The sequence below is a fragment of the Triturus cristatus genome, chromosome 5_1, assembly GCF_964204655.1.
Source record: "Triturus cristatus chromosome 5_1, aTriCri1.1, whole genome shotgun sequence".
Lineage (NCBI taxonomy): Eukaryota > Metazoa > Chordata > Amphibia > Caudata > Salamandridae > Triturus > Triturus cristatus.
The window spans coordinates 706,038,461-706,060,595 of record NC_140587.1 but is presented as its reverse complement, the minus strand read 5'-3'; the positions used below and the strand labels follow the sequence as shown (position 1 = coordinate 706,060,595).

The 22,135-nt window shown below is 45.9% G+C and overlaps 1 protein-coding gene across 1 annotated transcript in view; it reads right to left on the bottom strand.

Moving 5' to 3' along the window:
* CCDC178 (coiled-coil domain containing 178) overlaps positions 1 to 22,135 on the bottom strand; it is a 1,033,935-nt gene that overhangs the window by 942,521 nt on the left and 69,279 nt on the right. The window contains exon 3 of the mRNA XM_085605687.1: positions 18,584 to 18,676. Within this exon, the coding sequence (XP_085461813.1) occupies positions 18,584 to 18,676 (93 nt within the window). The remainder of the gene's footprint in view (positions 1 to 18,583; positions 18,677 to 22,135) is intronic.

Below are 22,135 nucleotides of genomic sequence, written 5' to 3'. Positions count from 1 at the left end.
TCTTGACAAAGATGGCGGCATAAATTTAGCCCATCGAAACGCGTCGACGCATAGAACAAATACAATCCAAAGAAACGGATATCCACTTGATAGGATAAATGGTTTAAGATCTCACAAGTGTTTAATCCCCAGAGCTGTCTTAGATTGGATGTATAGTTTATGACAAAGTGTAGTGTCTTCTTCATGTTGTATTCTCTCTGTTATGCGGGCTCATAATAGGGTTGTGTATTTTATCATTTGACTTGTTTATGGTAAATTTGCAATTTTGTCTTAGGCTTTTTTTGTATTTGCGAGTTATTATATGTTGTATGTGATTAGACTCAGGTTGTTGATTAGAACAGGAAATCAATATCAAGTGATGTTTTTAAATGTGATGAAATACATGTTTTTTATAAAATAAATGTACATGGAATCTCAGGCCTTGCCTTGGAATGGTTCCGCTCCTTCCTGAAAGACAGAACTTTTCGGGTTTCAGCTCCTCCATTCCTCTCCCAGTCCCATTCCATCGGACAGGGAGTCCCTCAGGGCTCTGCACTCAGCCCATCCCTTTTCAACCTATACATGGCCTTTTTAATTTGATTGTGTGTATAGTGACTATCTTTGTAAATCTACATTGTCTTAATATATTTGTGTTCAAGGGACTGCTAGTTGTTACTTGGAAGAGTACCCTATTCCCTTGAATTTCACAAGGGGTCTCTCTCTATTTTTAAACACAAGGCCTGAGATTCCCACAGTAGCCAGACGATTTAACAGAATGTTATGAGATACCGTGTCAAAGGCAGCGCTGAGGTCCAGTAGGATCAGCGCAGCACTTTGACCGGCATCAAGTATCGTCCGGAGATGTTCCGACGTGGCTAGGAGGGCAGACTCAGTGCTGTGGCCCGGCCTAAACCCGTTTTGGGATGGGTCTAAGATGTTATTTTGATCCATGTGTTTAGATAAGATGATGTTCACATGGGCCTCTGCGAGTTTGGACAACCATGGGAGCAATGAGATGGGTCTAAAATTTTCCGGTTTGGAGGGATCAAGGGTCGGTTTTTTAACAATGGGAGAGACCCACGCTTGTTTCCAAGCAGTCGGGACCCTAGCCGAGGAGAAGGAAAGATTCAAAATGAATGCCATGGAAGGTAGAAAAAAAATCTAGGGATTCGATGAAGTGGGCCGGTCTCACAGGGTCTGCTGGGGAACGAGATTTAACCTTCCTACATAGTTTAGTAAGGTCCTCATGAGAGTTTTCAGGGATGTGCATCAGCGTGGTGCCTTTACTAATGGGTATAGGGGGGCTGAGTGCTGAATCAGAGTGCTGTGGGAAGGTTTTATAGATTTTTTGCACTTTTTCAGTGAAGAATGTGGCAAGGTCCTCACATTGCTGCGCAGAAGTAATGCTGGAGGAAGGCGATTTGCTACTCTGCAGTTCTTCTACAAGTTTGAATACCACTTTGGCGGGGTTAGGACTGGAATTAATTTCTTCAGCATAGAAGGCGGCGTGTGTAGAGCAAATAGCTTTGTGGTATAGCTTTTGTTTGGACAGATAGAAAGCTTTGTCTCTGTCATTGTAATCTCGCCTCCAGGCTCTTTCAGCTTTCTTACATTCCTTCCGCATGGATTTCAGGGTGTTGTTGTACCATGGGTTGGAGGGGGAACTGCGTCCCTTAGCCCATTTGAGGGGGATGAGAGCATCAAGACCTTGAGTGATCCAGTCATGGAAGGCCGCATATGTAGTATTGATGTTCATATGTGCCTCTTGATGGAATTCTCCTAAGGTGGAATGCAGGTCACTGGTTGAGAGTTTATGCCATGGTCTTTTTAGGCGGCGGGTAGGCTCAGCCCTGTTGAACATTTCCTTAATCAATATAGTAAATTTGATTAGGTAATGGTCTGTCCATCCCATGGGTTTGGGCGTCTCTGTTATAGTCTCTGGGATGTTAGTGAAGACAGGGTCTAGTATATGTCCAGCGGAATGGGTAGCGTCCTGGATCAGAGGGTAGAGTTGTTGGGCTGACAGGTCGGCCAGAAGATTTTTAATGATGGAATCTTGATTCCGATCGAAATGGAGATTAAGGTCTCCTAATATGGTGAAGTTTGCCGAGCCCACCACGAGGGAGCTCGCCACTTTAAGGAGAGCTTCAATGAATGTAGACGTGGGTCCGGGGGGTCGATAAATGTAAAGGCCAGGTAGAGAGAAATGGGGGCCCGCTGTGATCTTAAAGCGAGCACTTTCACAGCTCGAGATATTTTCTTTGATAAAGGAGCAGAGAAATTGCTTTTTGTATATGACAGCAATGCCGCCACCTCTAGTGTCTCTATTTATTGATTTCATTTGGTAGCTCTCTGGTAGCGCAAGGTTAGATACACTAGTCATATCATCATGAAGCCAGGTTTCGCAAATAAAGAGAATGTCAGGGTTCTCTTCGAGTAGGAGGGTGTGAACCTCTAGGTGGTGCTTAGCGAGAGACCTAACATTTAGTTGTAGGATGGTGAGAGGGGTTTGTTTATGCACAACTGAGAGGCGCCTAGGTAGACAAGGGCTGGGTGTAGAAAAATAACATGACTTACATTGAAGGCATGTTTGTCCGAGATGTCCCAATATCCTCTCGCAGCTCTTTCCAGGGTTCAGGGCGACAAGGAGTTCTCTGTCATAGTGGTAGATTTCCCGTGTGGCTTGGCCAGGGGGACAGGCGAGAGGCGATGTCTTGGCGAGGACGGGCGCAGACGGCTTTGCCTTAGGCGCACCTTAGGCGCGCAAACGGCGCGCCCGCTGCGCCCGTCCGCTGCGCGTACGATGAATGCACATGTTATCAAGGGGGTGAAGAGGGCGGGGGGCGTGGCCTCGGAGTGGGCGTGGCCTCGCGCCTCGCCGGCAATGGCGGCAGGAATAGTTTTTGAACTCGAGTCCGCAACAGCGCTAAGTCCGCTGTGCGGTGAGCTTAAGGATCAGGCAACAGAGTCCTGAGGTGCCAGGAAATGAAGTGAGTAGTTAAAAATATAACACAATTTAGTGACACACAAGTTTTTAAAAAGGTACGTGGCGCTCCAGGCTTCCGCCTCAGGAGGGTGCGTGGGTCTGAAGTAAACACTCGTATTCAGCGTTTTATACAGATTAGGGTGGGGGGCGTGGCCACAGAGTGGGCGTGGCCACGCGCCTCCCCGGCAATGGCGGCAGGAATAGTTTTTGAACTCGAGTCCGCAACAGCGCTGAGTCCGCTGTGCGGTGAGCTTAAGGATCAGGCAACAGAGTCCTGAGGTGCCAGGAAATGAAGTGAGTAGTTAAAAATATAACACAATTTAGTGACACACAAGTTTTTAAAAAAGTACGTGGCGCTCCCGGCTTCCGCCTCAGGAGGCACAAAACACCTTTAGAGGTTTATAAACCTTTTCCAAATCACAAAATTTGTTTATTAATACAAAAATGTCATTTGAGACTTCTTCCTGACTGGAGGTTTTGGGCATAACACAAGTCCAAATATAAACTAGAGGCACCAGAATCCAACAGGGCGGGAACAGAGATGGACTGACCAGGGTGGACTTGAATAAATAAATTCAACACAAATAACAGTGCACTGGAACAAGAGGAGAAATTAGAAACTTTAAGGACAGTAAAATATTCTGCCCTTTTCTCCCTCACAGAGGACAGAATCTGTCATTTCCTTGGTGGCTCGAAAGGTCAAACACTATAGTCTCGGAGCAGAAGATTTGGGCTTGCACAATAGAGACACGTGCCTTCACTATGTCCTTTCAGTATTGGTTTACGTAACACCGGGAGATTATATAACACTCCTACCACTATTTCAAACACCTGTCCCATCAATGTAGTTACAGAGAGGTTGGCTACCAGATACATCCGCACATTCCCGTATACGCAATGGATGTTGACTGCTTGACCCGGAATAATTTGGATGCCTGAACTAAATCACCTTGTATTACAGACTGTCTACAACCATAGGCCAGTAAGGCTGTAACCCACTATTCGTTCACTTCTACACTTATATAAAAGCAGTGTCCCAACTCTTGCGTGTCCATAGGATATTCTGTGTTCTTCTTGTTGGGACACAACCTAGCTATATGTCCCTAGCCTCCACAGCCAAAACATTGGGATCCTTTATACATGGGATTTTCCGGTTTGGACGGTTTTGATTTCGGAACTTCAGCAGGATGTTTCCCTAGCATTTTTTTACTTTTTTCAAGTCCATGTCCCATGGAAGGATAAGCGTTTGGGCTTGTGAAAGTGGTTGCCATTTCCACAGCTTGTTCTGCTGTAAAATGGGTATGTTATCGTAACCACCTTAATGTGGGTAAAGGGAGCACCTCTAAATATTGTTCTAAATAAATCTGATACATGATTTCTTCTTTAGTACTTTCTGTAGGCGTTAACCATTTATCATCAGCCATTTTTAATTTTAAAAATAGGGTCTTGGGATTATCTCTGGGCGCTCCCCTTTCCTTTCGGAATTTAAGTCTATGGGACTCAGAATCCATGCCCAGATGATCTAATGTAACCCACTTAATCTCTTCATATGAAGTGTTTCCATTGGCATTTGCAACTTGATAAGCAGCCTGTGCTTCTCCGGTTAAAAGGGGAGCAAGAAAGAAAGGCCATTTCTCTACTCGCCAGGCACGGGCTCTCGCAGCTCTTTCAAAATTTAGAAGAAAGGAGTTAGGGTCTTCCCCTAATACATATTTCCAAGGGGCCACATTAGGACCCATATTAGTGGTGGTCGAGTGCCTTGGAGGTGAGAGGTTAATTATATTGGGTCTTCAGCCACTTTATGAGTGGTCTCTATTTGTGACTTCATAGCATCTCTGAAGATCTCTCAGACTGCTTTCGCAGAAGACATCTGTCGCTCGAGATCTCACTCCAGCTTCTTTTGTCCTTGAACTAGTTGTTGTACTATATGCTCCATTTTTGTATTTCAATGGGGGCCTGCCCCTATTCTCCACCATGTGTTGTAATTGCAGGAGTAATAAGAGCTGATACGCACAATAATTTTCTGCGTATTGCCTTTATTTATCTTTCTCTTGCAAAACCGATTGTTTTTTTAAACTCTCAAATAAGCTTCTTGTCTTTTCTTTCGTGCCGTGCCCACCAGGGAAGCTATCCGCCTCTCAAAGAACACAAAACGAATGGCCACAGGTAAGTGTTCCAAACGTTAATACTATTAAATTTGGGAAAGGGTTAGGGATAGAATACACCCATTTATAAGTATTTGTCCTAGCTTGTCACCAAGTGTTTAATAGTTAACGTGACTTTGAAAAGAATAGAAATACTTCTGACATAAATTCCCTGACAACGTTTTTTTAATCTCGGACACAGGCCTAAATAAAAAAAAAATCAAATTCTCTATCTGGCACAGTTAGTTAAGTCCAATGAGGTTTATTCTCAGTTCAGTCGGTAAAGTGCTGGGGAGGTACTTTTCTTTTTATGGGTGGAATGAAAGCTGCCCAACCCAGTTGCCTCCCACTGTCCACCCTCACGTCTCCTTGACCCTCCCAGTAACTGGGAACACACCAGGGCTAGCCATGCTTCTCCAGGAGCGTGTCGGGACATCTCGTCCAGGTGTTGGTCTCTTTGACTGAAGCGGTTCTTGTCCGGGCTGTCGCTTGTATTGTTGGAGCTCTCTTCCGTTTCGGCAACTCCGGGCTCCTGCTCTGTCTTGTTTTCAGTGTCTTCCACGTTCCTGCTCCGGCTGTCCTCTTCCCGAACACTCCCTTCAGTCCTCTCCGCCATGTATACTGGGGAGGTTGCTTTAAAGGGGTCCATCCCCGTCCGTTAGTTTTGGCACTTCCTCATATTGCTGTCTTGCTGGGATAAAAATCAAGGAAGGACTACTCGTCCCAATCTCTATTGCCTGACTTTCTACTATGGGCTGCAAACAGAGAATACCTGATTCCATATGAGTTGCGGCATTGGAGAGTATCTTCTGTTGTGGGTTCAACAGGCATGACATTTTGACAGCTCTGTAGGCCTAAAAACTCAGGGTGGAGGAATATAATTGAGCCTCTAGTTTCTCCAGTTTTCCATTGTCCTTTTTTAAGTCTGTGTTCAATCAGGAGAACTTAATCCAGGATTCAGCAAATGAGAATTCCCAGGGAACTCTTGGGAGCTCATCTTTTAGCTCCTAATTTTACCTTTTTAGGAACAAGGTAATCTGCGTGCTTTGACCCAAGGAGGTTTCAGCAACCAGCTCAATAAATTGTGCACAATAGGTTAGTACATCGGACTATCCCTGCGACATCTCACACAAGGCGCCCTCTGTGAAACTTCATGGACAGTTCTTTCAAACATCTTCTTGAAGTTTGCCAAGAAATTGGCATAATAGTTCAGATATGGGGCTTCAGTGACACCTAGGGAAGTTTCCCAAGCAAGAGCTTCACCAGTCAAGGAACCAATCACATACTCCACTTTGGATCTGTCGGGGGATAATTGCCCAGGCCAAATGGTAAAACAAACCACCAGGGTATCCAAAAATTCCTTCAACCTTGAAGGATCTCCAGAATTTGTAGAAGTTGATGGGCGGATGGCAGGAAGGTCCAAAGACCTGCAATGGATTGTTTGGTGAAGAACAGCATTCTCGGTCCTTAACTTAATTCCGGTGTTTGTTTGTTAAGGACAGCAGCCAGGTCTATTCCAGGATCCTTGCTAGAAATAGTCATACATTTTGGGAGTCACAACCTGTTCAGGTCTGTACTCTTACTCAGGAACCAGTTCCGGACCTTTCCCTGTCCAATGTACCGGCAATTGTTTCCAGAAGCCATAATGTCACCACAGACTAGAATATGCAATACCCAAGTGAATTCAAGAAGCTGCCAAAAAACCTCTTTGCTGGAAAAAGTCTTCAAAGGAATTAAGAAAACCAGGAATCCCGAATCCAGTAGTGGAATTATTCAGGAGCACAGTCAGGTTCAGCAAGTGGAAGGAGCGAGGAAACAAGTAAAGGAACATCACTTTGTAGCAATATGCTCACCAACCAGACTGAAGGCTTTACATTGGAAAGGAACAGGAAAAGGAAATCACATCAAAACATCACATATCTTAAAGAAAATATAAAGGATAGGGAAAATCAGGAAGGAACTAGGGAAGAAACAGCCATGATAGAAAAAGGAAAGAAAAGGAGACTGAAAACCTGAAGCGGACTAGCTTTAAAAGGCATCTACAAACCCTCAAACAGGTGATTGCCATTTTGGAGCTGGAGGAGCAAGGGGCAGCAGTTAGGAGCCCAGGAACACGAGGGAAGGCAGCACCAGGTAAGAGATACGCACAGCCTGCAACTACATGCTTGATAGGATGCCTTCTATGACCCAGGAACCCTGAGACCACACAAGGTACTGTGGTTCTCTTGTGTTCGGATGGTGGTGATGTCACATCCGCAACATGGAGAGATAAATAGGGCCAGGGATTGAACCAAGAATTATGTCACGTAGAATGAGGATGCTCGGCTGGGAATCTTGTTGCATCACCTTTGGAAAACTAGGGTAACATGTGGAAAAGGGGCATTGGATGAAGAGGAGGAAAAGCTGTCAATTAGCTGACCTCAACTTTGAGTTACTTTTTGAAGCACAAGGAACCCATGGGATAGAGTGGAACAGGGTCCCCAAGTAGATAAATAATTGCATGAAGGCAGTAATAATCAATTACAAGAAGTGGCTGACTTAAAAAAGCGTGTTCTTAAATATTAGCAATGGTAAAACTTGCAAGCCTTGTGAGGGTCCTTAATCTTCGATCCAAGAGGCTGAGGATCCAAAAGCTGTCACAGGATCAGGATAGAGTAATATCTGCTCCAGAAGAAGCACCCTTTGAAAAGGACTGGGCACACCTTTGTTCTTCAATATTTCCAATGCAAATCATCCCACTTGGTGCTATCAAAAAAGGGGTAGCAATCCTGTACAGAATGAAGTAGGTAAGGGAGACATAGTTCTCAAGATCGAGGCAGACCAAAATGGTAGATACTTTAATGCAGTGGTAGATTTTTGGTCTTCATAAGGCACATCCTAATATCTAACAAATACAATTCTAATACTATCCACAACACAAGAACAGAAATCCTGAAATGTACAACTGGAAGCCAATTATAGGCAGAGACATAATTGTCGCAATGGCTGGAGCACGGAAAAGGACCCAGCATAAGTTAAAGGGTCAAGTGGTCTTGTCACAGGCATCGAGTGACTAGTTAGGCTCCGTGGGCTTGGTAGAAAAATTAAGGACTGCACATAAACAAGTTAGACTACTCCTTCTGCTTCAATTTGAGAAGGGTCAAGACTGATTGGCATATAGCTGGGTCAAAACTGAGGTGGCATTGTGTGCAAAATAATGATTGATTGGGATGCAGCACTGAGCAATTGCCAGTGCCTGAGATTATTTAAAGCATTCCATCCATCACTTTTTGCATACTTCTGACTGGGTGACAGGCCTATTCCAGCACTACTTTATGCCAATGAATGCAGTTTTGTACATCCCTCAACCTCAAACATTTACTTCAGTCTTTTGTTGCTTTTATGACCCATCTGGAACGGTTGTAGGCTCAAAGTTGACAAAATCTAGTACATATTTCATACTGGATGTATGTGTGCCTGGGAAGGGTACAGCACCGGGAGAGAGCAGTACTGCACAGTATATGTGTGGTTAGTGCATGTACTGAGTGTATGTGTGCATTCTGGGAATACATTACATGAGAAATGTAGTTCTGTGTAGTACATGCACAATGGAAGCATGTGCTGGGTGTATGTGTGCTTGTGTGAAGTACAATACATGAAGGGCGAAGTGTTGTGCAGCCTGCACATGGTGAGTGTGTGTGTTGGCAATGTGTGTGTTTGCAAAAACATACCCTTGTACAATACAGAAAAGCTACAGTACTGAACAGTGCGCGAAGACTGACTGTGTGGGCTGAATGCATGTGGGTCTGTAGTGACACAATGCTTGGACGTTGGAGGTTATAGTACTGGAGAGTATGTGTGCTGTGTAGGTATACTGAGTGTAAGCATGCCTACAATGATAAATGACATTGAGGACCCTGGGCTTCATTTTGGGAAGCCCCGGCCAGCCCGGTGAAGACATGAGGAGTAAAGGAATCCTCCAACAGACAGATTAGCCTATTCCTGCATTCCCTTGAGCTGGGTTGAACACATACTGGCGTAGGGAGAAAGAGACTCTCTCTTTACACTTCAAAAGATTACTCTTTGATTCAGTGGTAGATCACAAGGAAGGGACCTGAACACATCTCAGGAAGGAGATTAGACTGATAAAGGAAGCATAAACAGTAGGGCTGTGAACCCAAATGTAACCTTTTGATGCATATATCTCTGTGGCTGACATCAAGGTGTGAAATCTGGTCACTCCCATGAACTTTGTTGTGGCACAATCAGCTTCTGAGTCTTGCCTGCTGTGACAGACATCCTTTGAAGAGGAGAAGGTTGCACTTCAAAAGAAGTAGAACACCATCAAAAAACTTCAGAGACTCAGACCCTAAATCCCATTTGATTTGATTTCTGGAAAAGAATTATAAGAAGGCAGATTGAGACTTCGAAATTTGTCATCTGTCAAGCAGCCAGACAGGATGTGTGAGAAGGTGTAGCTCTGCAAGTCTTCTACCTGTCACCAGGACTAGGGGCAAAGGCCTGCTAGTCTCCCTACTGGGTGAGGGGACATCACCCAGGGAACCAGACCACTTGCTCTGGAGCCTGAAGCACCAGCGCCTGCCTGCTTGCCAAGAACCATGTGCCCTATGAGGGAAAGGACAGCATTGGGGGGAGGGATATCCAGAGGGGAGCCCTACCGAGATGTCTCCCTGAGCGTGGTGTGAGGACAATGGCTGTGCACTGATCGTCATTGCCCATGTGTAGGAATGGTCCGGTGACCCCTGTATGCCAGGAGAGGGCCACCATGACCGGAGCAGAGCAAGGAACGACAAGTGGGAAGCGCTAAGCCTGCACCGTCTCATTGCTGTTAACCCGCATGCTAGGGGTGGCCACCGTGGTGAGGGTTATCGCACCGCAAGTGTCTGCACTAAGAAAGAGAGTATTTCAGCAATCCCGTATGCCAGGAGGAGCTGCAGGCACCACTGTGGCCAAGAGTTCGGGTCCTTGCCTGGACGGGAGATTGCAGCTGTGACTGGGGGGCTCCAGCCCGCACACTGAGACCTGCCCCTGACTCATTACCCGAGGATCACAAGGACGCCGCTGGCTTCGTCAGACCCTTGCTGGGCTCCAGTCGGGAGCCAGAAGATCAGATCCCCTCAAGATGGGAAAAGTGACTTACCTTGTGACTGCTAGGAGGAAGCAGATCTAATCACTAGAATGAACCAGCAGCACTGCTCGGAGGAAAGAGCCTGTGCCTGCCGGGTGCTGCTGCTTGAATCACTGACAGAATATCGACGACCACAACATCGAGGTCCCAAAATATCGACACCTAAATATCGAAGTCAAGAATATCAACATCCTATCTACATCATGGTGAGTACAAAAATATCAGAAAAAAAATATTGTTGTAAAAAATATTGGAAAAAATATAGTTTTTAAAAAATGTGTAAAAAATGATACAAAATAAAGCAAATAATACATATAAATTAAAAAAAATAGTTATAAATATTATAAAGGTGCCGATTCCGATCCTTTAAAACCCGGGTACAAATGGTCATACAGAGCGTTTTCTCCGTACGACTCGTACCCAGGAATTCCACCGTACAAACCAGCAAGTACGATTCGTACAGAAATACCATTTCCGTACGAATCGTAAAAAACACCGTACGGCTAAAAAATACATACAATTCCGATCCTGGACAGCGTGTATGCGACGTCCTCAGGGAGTCAGGCAGCGTTTTACGGACCAGCAAGTACGATTCGTACCTACAGCACTCCGCACGGCTATATTTTTACGGGAGCCAAAAAGCGCCAGAAAAGCTAAGTACGCTGCGATGCATGAGGAAAAGGGGGCCCGCTACGCGCGTGCACGCCATCACCCACATCGTACGTGTCATCATGTACGGTGCGTACCCCAACATTGCATATGTACGGCCCGTACCCCCCACCCCCGTATGTATGGCCCGTACCCCCCACCCCGTATGTATGGCGCGTACCCCCACCCGTGTATGTTCGCACCGTACCCCAGGCATACCCCCCACCCGCGTATGTTCGCACTGTACCCCAGGCATACCCCCACCCACGTATGTTCGCACCATACCCCAGGCGTACCCCAATCGTCGGTATGCCTGGGGTACGGTGCGAACATACGCGGGTGGGGGGTACGCCTGGGGTACGGTGTGAACATATGCGGGTGGGGGGTACACCTGGGGTACGGTGTGGACATACGCGGGTGGGGGGTGCATGCCGTACATACGAGGGGTGGGGGGTAAGCGCCGTACATACGGGGGTGGGGGTACGGGCCGTACATACGGGGGGTGGGGGTTAGGCGCCGTACATACGGGGGTGGGGGGTATGGGCCGTACATATAGGGGGTGGGGGTACGGGCCGTATATACGGGGGGTGGGGTGTACGGGCCGTACATACGGGGGTGGGGGGTACAGACCGTACATACGGGGGTGGGGGTACGGGCCGTACATATGCGGGTGGGGGGTATGCACCGTACATACGGGGGGTGGGGGGTACGGTGCGGACGTACGCGGGAGGGGTGGGAGGCTGGGGGGGGCTGTACAACTCGTACCCCGGGCACAAGTGTACTCGGGGTAGGGCTCGTACAAAGTTCGCTCCTTACGGAGTCTTTTCCATGCGCTTGTGTTTTCGGGCGGACGGTACGGATCGTACTTGCGCGCTCGGACTTCAGTTTTACGATTTGTATGTAAAACTGTCCGGAGACGTCTCGTAGACTTTTCCCGAGGCGATTCGTATGTATTTTTCACGTACGAATCGTACTTCGCCATTTGTACGGGACTTGTACGATTCGTACGTAAACAAATACGGATACGAGTCGTACGGGGAAAAAAAAAACAGGATTGGAATCGACCCCAAAATGTTTAAAATTTGAAATAATAAATATAATGTTCAAAAATTAAACATACATATATAAAATATAATATATATATTTACTTGATGATATTAATAGAAAAATTATTATGATAAATTATAAAATGTTAGAAACATATTAAAAATTATAAATATATATATATATATATATATATATATACATGTACCAGTAAAATAAAAATAAAAAATATATATAATAAATTAAATTATACAAATATTTGTATTCTTTTAAAATTACTTTTTACACTACATTAACAGCAATAGTAGGAAAAATATTGGATAGCAGAGGGGATGAAATTACTATTCCCAATCCAGGGAGTGCAACAGTAGGGAAAGTGTTGGATAGCGGAGAGGTAAAAATTACTATTACCACTCCAGCGAGTGCAACAGTAGGGAAAGATTTGGATAGCGGAGGGGAATAATTTACTATTCCTACTCCAGCAAGGACAACAGTAGGGAAAGTGTTGGATAGCGGAGGGGAATAATTTACTATTCCAACTCCAGCAAATACAACAGTGGGGAAAGTGTTGGATAGCGGAGGGGTAACAATTACTATTCCCACTCCACAAAGTACAACAGTAGGGAAAGTGTTGGATAGCGGAGGGGAATAATTTACTATTCCCACTCCAGTGAGTGCAACAGTAGGGAAAGTGTTGGATAGCTTAGGGGTAAAAATTACTATTTCCACTCCAGCGAGTGCAGCAGTAGGGAAAGTGCTGGATAGCGGAGGAGTAACAATTACTATTCCCACTCCACAAAGTACAAAAGTAGGGAAAGTGTTGGATAACGAAGGGGAATAATTTACTATTCCCACTCCAGTGAGTGCAACAGTAGGGAAAGTGTTGGAGAGCGTAGGGATAAAAATTACTATTCCCACTCCAGTGAGTGCAACAGTAGAGAAAGTGTTGGATAGCGAAGGGGATACAATTAGGGGCCAATTCTGATCCGGGTCGGAAGGGCACTGAACGCGATCCAGCCGGAAAAACAGCGAGCCGTACGCGTGTTTTCCGCCCGACTCGTACAGCTGTACGAGCGCGCAAAGTACCAAGTACCAAGTCATTTCCCGGTCCGAACCGCTCTGTACGTCTCGGTCGTAAGCTGACCGCGGCGTGCAATGGATGCGATTCACGACCGAGACAGTACGATGCACGCATCGGACAGCCGGTGCGAGCCGTAGTGTCCGGCTCGCAAAACGTCCAGGTGGTTGCCTTTGGGGGTCCGCGTCGGACCCCCTGTCACCCGCAGCCCTACCACTCGGACACAGGGAGAGACCCAAGGGTCCCCCCAACACAGGCATGTACAGTGCGGATGGCACCGATGTGTAGGGGGCGCCCTTGTGCGAGACGTACCCATTCAGTCAAAGGGAGCTCATGTACGTGTCGTACGACCGGCTCCCATTGACTTCTATGGGAGTCCGACCGAACCGAGTCCGGCAGCATACGGCCGCATCGTACTCGCTCGGTCGGACTGCAGGACTCCGGCTCGGTCAGAAAACACTCTGGATCCGGCTCGGTCGGAGTGCTTTCCGACCCGGATCGGAATCGGCACCTTACTATTCCCACTCCAGCGAGTGCAACAGTAGGGAAAGTGTTGGATAGCGGAGGGGAATAATTTACTATTCCCACTCCAAGGAGTGCAACAGTAGAGAAAGTGTTGGATAGCGTAGGGGTAACAATTACTTTTACCACTCCAGTGAGTGCAACAGTAGGAAAAGAGTTGGATTGCATAGGGGAATCATTTTCTATTCCAACTCAAGCAAAAGAATTACAATTAATAAACAAACAATTAATACATTTTTTTTTAAATTGTTTCCCACCATAGTCTCCTATAAATGACACCACCAGTGTTCTAAAACAGAACACTATTAACATAATTATTTAATAATTATCTAATTAAATAATTAAAATTAACAAGCAATTTAAAAACAATAAATAATAATTTAATTCACACAATTAACAATATAAAACAACTTAAACTAAATGTTACAATCATTTTTTATATATATTGAAATTAAATTACTTCCCAGCCTACTCCCCTATCAACACACAACACACTCTTAAGAAATGACACAAATAACATAATTAATTAATAATTACGAATTATTAATGACCAATTAAGAAATAATTAACAAGATATTATTTACCACAATTTTCAATATAAAATTTAAAATACATAAATATTACATTATTAAACAATAACACAATATACACATTTGCCAATTAATTATTAATGATTAACAAACAATTAATAACTAATTAATAATCAATTCTTTACCACAATTAGCAATATAAAAACATAAATACTTATTTATTAATTAATTAAAATGATTAATTAGTTATAATTAAATTACTTCCCTCCTTATTCCCCTATAAACCCACATCCCACTCCTAAAAAACATAACATAATTAATGAATTTAACAAATAATTAATAACAATTAACCACAGATTAATAACAAATTGGGGGGGGGGGAATGAATTACCACAATTAACAATATAAAATATTAAATACATAAATATTAATTAATTAATAATATTAATTAATTAATTATAATTAAATTACTTTCCACCCTAAATTTAAAAATACATACAATACTTAATCAAAAATATAGAACACATACATTTAAAATACATACTAAAATACATAACACTAATATAAACATCGATATTATTAACAACAATATTTTTACAAACAATATTACTGTTTTCGATATTTAAAAAAACTATATTTCTTACCTTACTGTCGATATTCTGGTCCACGATATTCTTGCTGTCAATATTCTCGTACCTTGATATTTACAACTCGATATGCCGCTTGAATCACAAGTAGCCCGGTCTCAGGAGCCCCCAAGGAGAGTGCACCTGGTGCACCGATTAATGCTTTCATACCACCACTGGGCCAGTGGGACCCCGGGGGACTCACTGTTAACGGTGCTGCGGCACCATGGACACTTTTGACTAAATACTAAGGAGTCTTAAGTGTGGCCTACTAGTAAGCACTGCCTGGATGTGGCTACCAGTGAATGTTGAATAACCCCAACCTCATTAGAAGAAAATGCTTTTCTATTAGGTACACCGAGCACCTCCATCTCTTCCAATAAAATGAATAAAGTTGGAGGGTACCAAATAGGATTTGGGTCGCTCGCTAAGAGCCCACAATGCTATAGTGTGCTTACAATCAAGAATAGCAATACTCTGCTAGCTCCACCGATGGCACTCTGATGAGGGACATCATTCAGCTATGATGTATCAGCTTCATAACAATACCCACTTGGGGCAGGTCCATGCTAAAGGCCCAGTGGGCTGCACAGACAACAAAGGGCAGCATGAAATTATGGTGATGATGATCAGCGAGCCGACAAATGACTGCTCCTAATGTTGCACCAAAGTGTAAAGTCATGGATGGAGGTAAGTTTGACATGATGTTCTCTGGTGCTCGCCTCCCTTTCTGAGATCAAAAACATTTTGACCAACAAGAAATAGTGTGAGGGTTTAAGAGCCTCCTTCTCCTGTTATAAATATGTTCTGTGAAAATAATGTTATATAGAACTAAAATCAGCCACAGCTATGACCGTAGCATGTAGGAGGGAGCTAATCATATAGTGGTCAGTATGACCCCTGTATTAAGTGTGATATGCATATGTTAATCCATTTGTTTGTGCTGCTTACATACTTGTAAACCTGTTACCTATATGCCCACTAAGTGAAATGACAGACATAGGGTATAATGTGGTTACTCCTAGCTGGGAACATAGGTATCACAAGCCATGCAATCTAACAAGGCTTATAGGGCTGAGGATTGACTGTATGTAATGCTTCCTGTGTTAAGACTCTGTTAGCATGAGCCTCTAATTGCCTCCACCTGGCTTACAGCAGAGCAGGAACTGCATTATCAACCTCCCAGATAACTACATGCACTGCAATGCCAAGCTCATTTACTATGGATACATAAAAATAGGAGTGAGTTGAACTCCACTGGAATAAATACTAGGGGGCCTATTAGGATGGCGGGCAGACTTTAGTCCACCTGCCAGTGGTGCGGCGGTCCCGCACCGGCAATTAGGATGCCACCGTGGCGGTGGCATCCTCTATTCCCAGCATTGTGGTGGGCGGTGTTCACAGCACCGCACGCCACAATGCTGTGGGTGCACTGTCTGCATTTGCATGCACAACATGGCAGGCACCGTGCGGTGCCTGCCATGTCGTCCATGCAAATGCAGGGGGTACGATAGGTACCCCCCATGTGCCCGCCACCCCCAACATCCAGGGGGCCCGCAACGGGCTGCCAACTCAGGAATCCACATGCCTTTCCGTGGCGGCAAGGCTGCTTCCTGCTGGCATCCTAATATGGCTGACGGTGTCTAGCAGACACCGCCACCATATGCAATCCTTTTCCGCCCGGTCGACCCGTTGACCGGGCAGAAAAGCGGCGGACGGTCTTGAAGTTCGTCGCTGTCCCCCGGCCATCATAATATGGCAGGGGGAAATGGGAGGCGGGCGGGGTATGATATAGGGCGGATCGCTACCGCCCTGCGGGAGGTGGCGATCCGCTCTACATCATAATAGACCCCTTGGACTTCCTTCCAGATGCAATTGCTAGAATTCCATCTGCACCCACATTCAGGACTGTTGGCCAAAGTCCAGTGATCTTGCATACTGCCCTTAAACAGTTCTCCATCTGGGCGCTGCTTTGCCGAGACCAGACCACCTAATGCAACCTACTGTCCACAAGTCAGTACTTTTTACTGTTCCTGTGGTCCATTCCCAGTCAAAGGTGTGCATGGATAGCCAGGGTCTGAGTCTGTGCTTTATTTGAGGGGGTTGTCGGTGGGGCCCACTGGCACAAATGTTTGGAACTGACCCTTATTTTCCTTCACCAGACATTGAACAAAAGCAAGAGAGGGGAAATCAAATAGGGGACAAAAAGGAAGTACAGAAAGATGTAAGATCCGTCAGAAGGGAAAAACACAGGAGTGATATAATGGGACACGGAGTGTCTGGTAGTGAAATAAAGAGGCCTGACGTGGATTCAAGTCAATGTAGCCTTGCTACTGGCCACGCCTACATTTAATAGGACTGGCTGTGGGGTTTTTAGCACAGCCTGATGCACCAGCACATATTCTGTTGCAAAAAATTAAGCACTGAACAGGAAAAAGATCCTGAATGATGTTGGGCAACAACCTTCCTGGAGGCTACCTCTCTCCCCAGACACTGTCTCAAAGTAATCACACACCAGAACTTACCAGCTCAGGCTAACTTCAGGCATGTTCATTTAACCACCTACTCAATCACATTTTCAACCTGAGCCCATTGGTACCAAGGCTCATGCTTTCTACCTCAAACCACCATACCATCAGGGGGAAATAGCAGTTACTTCACACCTACTCGCCTACTAGCCTATATGTAGAAATTGCACCCAAGGGAGCAACTATAGAATGGGCACATGCCATTCACTGTCCTCATAAAGATAAGTATTGCTATGACCTAACAAAAGCACTTACAAGAGCATTTGGGGTGGGGAATGACTTTTGTTAATGCTGTGTAGTTGGAGTATTAGAGAAAATAATATTTGCAAGCACATTTGATTTGTGATAGTCACATTTTTTTTTTTTTTACAGAGTTTTATACTGCGCGAACTTGATCAGAATCGGGTATCAGAGCCCTTTACATAGTACCAGTTGCATTACATGAGGACACATTCATTTTTGTTAGGCACAGGGAGATTAAGTGATTTGCCCAGAATCACAGGATGTTCAGCGTCATTGCCAAGACTCGAACCCAGTTCCCCAGATTTGAGGTCGACGGCCCTAGCCGTTAGGCCACCTTCTCTCCCCTAATTTCTTAAATAAATTCTTAAATAAAATCAATCCAGAAGACTACTAGGGGGTATATAACCAATAAATATCAAATGACCTAGGAAAATTCGAGGTCAGGGGCATATAAATAAAGAAGCAAAATTTAATATTGAAATTGGAAAAAAATTGGAAATTTTAAAACGTTCTGGAAATGTGAAGGAATTTGAAATTGGAGGCTAAACTTTAAGTTGGTATTCTCAGATTTATTTGTGGAACAGTGCAAGTGCCTCAAAGAGAATATAGTATGGATGATGGGTTGCCTATATTGAATTTAGAAAAATTGAATTAAATAAAATATTTTATGAGTTATGTATTGTTTCGTGGTTGAAATGACCGAATTTGCTTAGGCAGGGGTCCACGGCTTCCAGTAATGACTCAGTGCATTTCCCCGGATGACAAAAATGATTCAGTGGGTTGTCCCTGGATTCCAGTAATGATTCAGTGGGGACCGACAGAAGAATCACTGGCATAGATGAGTCCTCAATGGCAGGCCACCGGGTATAATATGTGGTAAAGTGACAGGTGAGCGTGTACTTTAAACAATGCCCAGATGATTGACAACAACCTTTCTAGACCAATACAAAAGAAAAATACATTAAAACTTGAAGCTATTACAGCTATATCAAGCCTTGCCGGCACTATTCCAAGAGTGACATGTTTAGAAAAGCAAAATGAAATTGGCCAGACAATTACTACCGAAAATGTACAGCAGCAGAAATGCAAAAACTAAAGTAAGTAAGAAAATATCAAATGTTACTCACAGCTGACAGCTTCATGGGCTGGTTTTTGTAATTCTCTTCCTTCTTTCCCAATGCAGACCAACTGAGCCAAGGCCCGTGATATAAGTGGATCATCTGTAAAGAAGATAAATGCATATATTTCAAAATGTAATGCCCTTTACTGGCACTATTGCTGAACAACAAATTCATCAATTGAATAAACACTGCACATTACAAGCCTGTCCTGCCTCCATTGAATTTAAAATAGCTTGTTTATTCTTTAGATATGATGAGGGGAATATGGTACAAGTCTCAACACCTCCGGTGCTGTGGAGGCAAACAGCTATCCCGAAGTGTGGTTTCTACAAGTGAAGAAAACAGGGAAATAAATCGACAAATGCAAATAAACCTTTTTCCTAACCCTAAAAAAACCATATTTACCTGTGCACATTCCATTCCACTGAAGCAGGTGTGGGGAGGGAACAGACAGCTATGATTTTTGTGTATTTCGGAGTTTTGTAAGGCATATCCCAAGTAAAAAACCAGAAATTGTAGGGACAAGTATACAGATTATATGTTCACTTCTTTCGGGTTTCCAGAGACAGCTTTACATCTCTAATCTCATGTTAGCACAACACACAACGTGTAACATAAAGGAGCTGGGGCGCTAGAGTGCTGGCTGCATAAGGGCCGCCACATAGTGAGGCTTTGCAGGCTGGACGGTCGATCCGGCAATAATCCGGTGGAACAGGCAGACATGCTTGGCCCAAACCGTAAGGGAAAGACTCCTGGAATTCCCAGCAGCATATAAGTGCGACCTGGGGAACGAGAACTGCCTGCAGGCGAAGTAAACGTCACTTTGAGGCGCGGCCTGAAATAAGCAAGATGGTGGCCCCGTGCTCTGCGACCTAAAAGTGGCTGAATAACGTGAGGCGGCACCCGCCCAACCCTTGGCCCTGAGACGGTGTGAGAGCGCCTGGTGCCTCGCTTGGCGGGGAGCCTGAGGAGCACAACCCAAGAACTGACCCAGCTGCGGTGTCTGGCGCTACGGAAGACCGAGGCTGCAGGTGAGACCTACCGGGTGCAGTGCAGCGTAAGGCCACACTGGCCGGGGATCGCCGTAAGTAAAGCGGCTGGGACAACCGCCCCCCATCCTGTGGGGTCACTGCGGAGTGCTCTTGTGGAGGCGCCGGCGAGCTAACCACCTATGCGGCCGAGTAGCTGGGGCCGTGAAAGTGCAATGGACTGCAGCAAGGGTGCTGGAGCTACCAGAACCGATCCTCCTAAGGCTGTCTAGGAGGCATCGAAACTCCAGAAACTGCCAGCAGCAAACACCCGGTAAGAGTGACTGCGGGGAGGGAGGGGGTGACTGCTGCTAATCCGTGCCCCCTCCTCTTGCGCTGTAAGGATCCGTGAGAACGGGGGTCTCCCCGTGAGGGGGCTGATGAGGAGGCTGGAGGTCCTGCGGAGTGCGGCCGGTGCATAGGAGGCCCCCCGGGGTGACAAGTGTAAGGCCCCACGCATATTGCGCCAAGAAGGGATACTGGTGCAGCTGACCTAGTTGAGTGTGGTAGGAGGGGCCCTGGAGAGCAGGAGGACCTGCCGCCTGCGGAGTACACTGCGTGGAGGAACCCGTCCTAGCTCAGCGAGAGGTAAGCTGTGGTGCCTGGACAATCCCCAACTGTATGCGGGGTGGTGAGGTGACAACCGTACGATATGGGCAAGCCAGACGCCAGACAGCCGAAGCTTTAATTTGAACAACGCAGAGCTCCCCAGTGTGGGGCCCCCCAGTAGAAGGGATGCCGGCGGCCGCTCTGAACACCACTGCGACACTAGAACCCAACATAAGGGAAATGTTTGCGGAACTGAAGCACTCCCTTTCGGCCACAGATTTGAAAATAGAATCAATGTTGAACCATCTTGACCGGCTCAGAGACAAAGTCTTGAATCATGATGGGCACCTCATGGAGGTTGAACAACATACCTCCGCGCTGGAGGACGAGGGCACTGCTACCCGGAGAAGCTGCTCTGCATGGAAAAAGTGCTAAAGGTGATACGCAGCAAGAGCGAAGACCTCAAAGCGAGGTCACGCCACAACAACCTGTGCATCATTGGTATCCCGGAGACCACAGCCATGACCCGCGCCGAAGACTACGTAGAGGAAATGCTGAAGGCACTGTTTGGAGCCGTTCTATCACAGGACTGCATCGTGGAACGTGCCCACAGATCACTTGGCCCGAGTCTACCGCCGGGAGCCCCGGCCAGGCCATTAATTAGCACATTTTTTAACTATAGGCACCGCGATTCCGTGCTGCGCGGTGCTCGGGACCTGCAAGAATCAAGATATTAGGGCAACGCGGTCTCCTTTTTCCCTGATTTCACCCTAACAGTGCAGTCTGCAAGGAGAGAATTTGTGCCGGAGAAGAGAATGATACAGCAGCAGGACATCTAGTACTTTCTCCTGTATCCGGCTAAGCTCTGCATCTTCCACTTGGGCAAGACTATGTTTTTTATTTGCCCCCAAACTTGCTACCAAATATGTTCGCTCCCTCGGGCGCCCTACATCGACTGCAAGGGTGGACGGAGGCTAGGCGACAGGATACTCTCTCGAACAAGATGACTGAGCCTGTGGGCGTTCCACTACTAGCCGGCAAAGCAGCGACATAACTGGTAGGGTGGGGACTATGCCCTGTGACTCACATATTCTTCCCCCCAGATGGACTGCCTATTTTGTGAATAATTGCCTGGTAATTTGCCCTCCCTGCCTGAAAGTCTGAGAGTTCCTTCCTCTCATCTGTACCTCGTCCAGCCGCCCAGCTTACAACCGCTGGGATTTGCCGAGCCCCTGGTGCCACCCCCAGGATGAGGCTTATGTTTGCTTTAATGGTTGGCCACTGTTGTGCTGTTTGGGTTTGGGGTAATGCCTATCAGCCACATTGGGGGGCTGTCGTGGGTGGGCCTGTTGGGTGTGGGACAGATTAGACGCACTGCAAGGAGCTATATAATCTCTTCCTTCTTTCTATCTCTCCTTCTCTCTAGTTCCCCCACAACAACAGTCTGATGTAGTAATATGCCTGGAAAGCCAGGTAGGAAGGCACCCTAGACACAGGTGAAAATACCACGCGAGTGACTGCGATCAAAGCAGTAACTTGGAATGTGCATGGGTTGAATAATTGTTGAAAGGTGAGACTGGTAGCGGCGTATCTTAATAGGCATGGGGCGGATATCTGCTTCTTGCAAGAGCTACACTTGACAAGCGCAAGCTGTGTACGAATACGGGCGGGTTGGATGGGTGAGAAATTTACAGCAAGCTATTCTAATTATGCTCAGGGTGCAGCCATCATTCTCAGAAAGGGACTCCCTTGGTGAACGCACACTGCGCTATGCGATCCACAAGGGAGATATGTAATCGTGGGTGGAGAACTTGGGAGGCAATCGGTCAGGCTTATGTCAGTATATGGGACAAATGTAGATGACCAGCAATTCTTCTGCGAAGTCTGAAAGCTGATGGAGTACTTGGCCCCAGGACCATCCTGTGGGGGGGCGGGACTTCAATGTGGTTCTTGACCAGACTATGGACAGGTCCGGTGACTC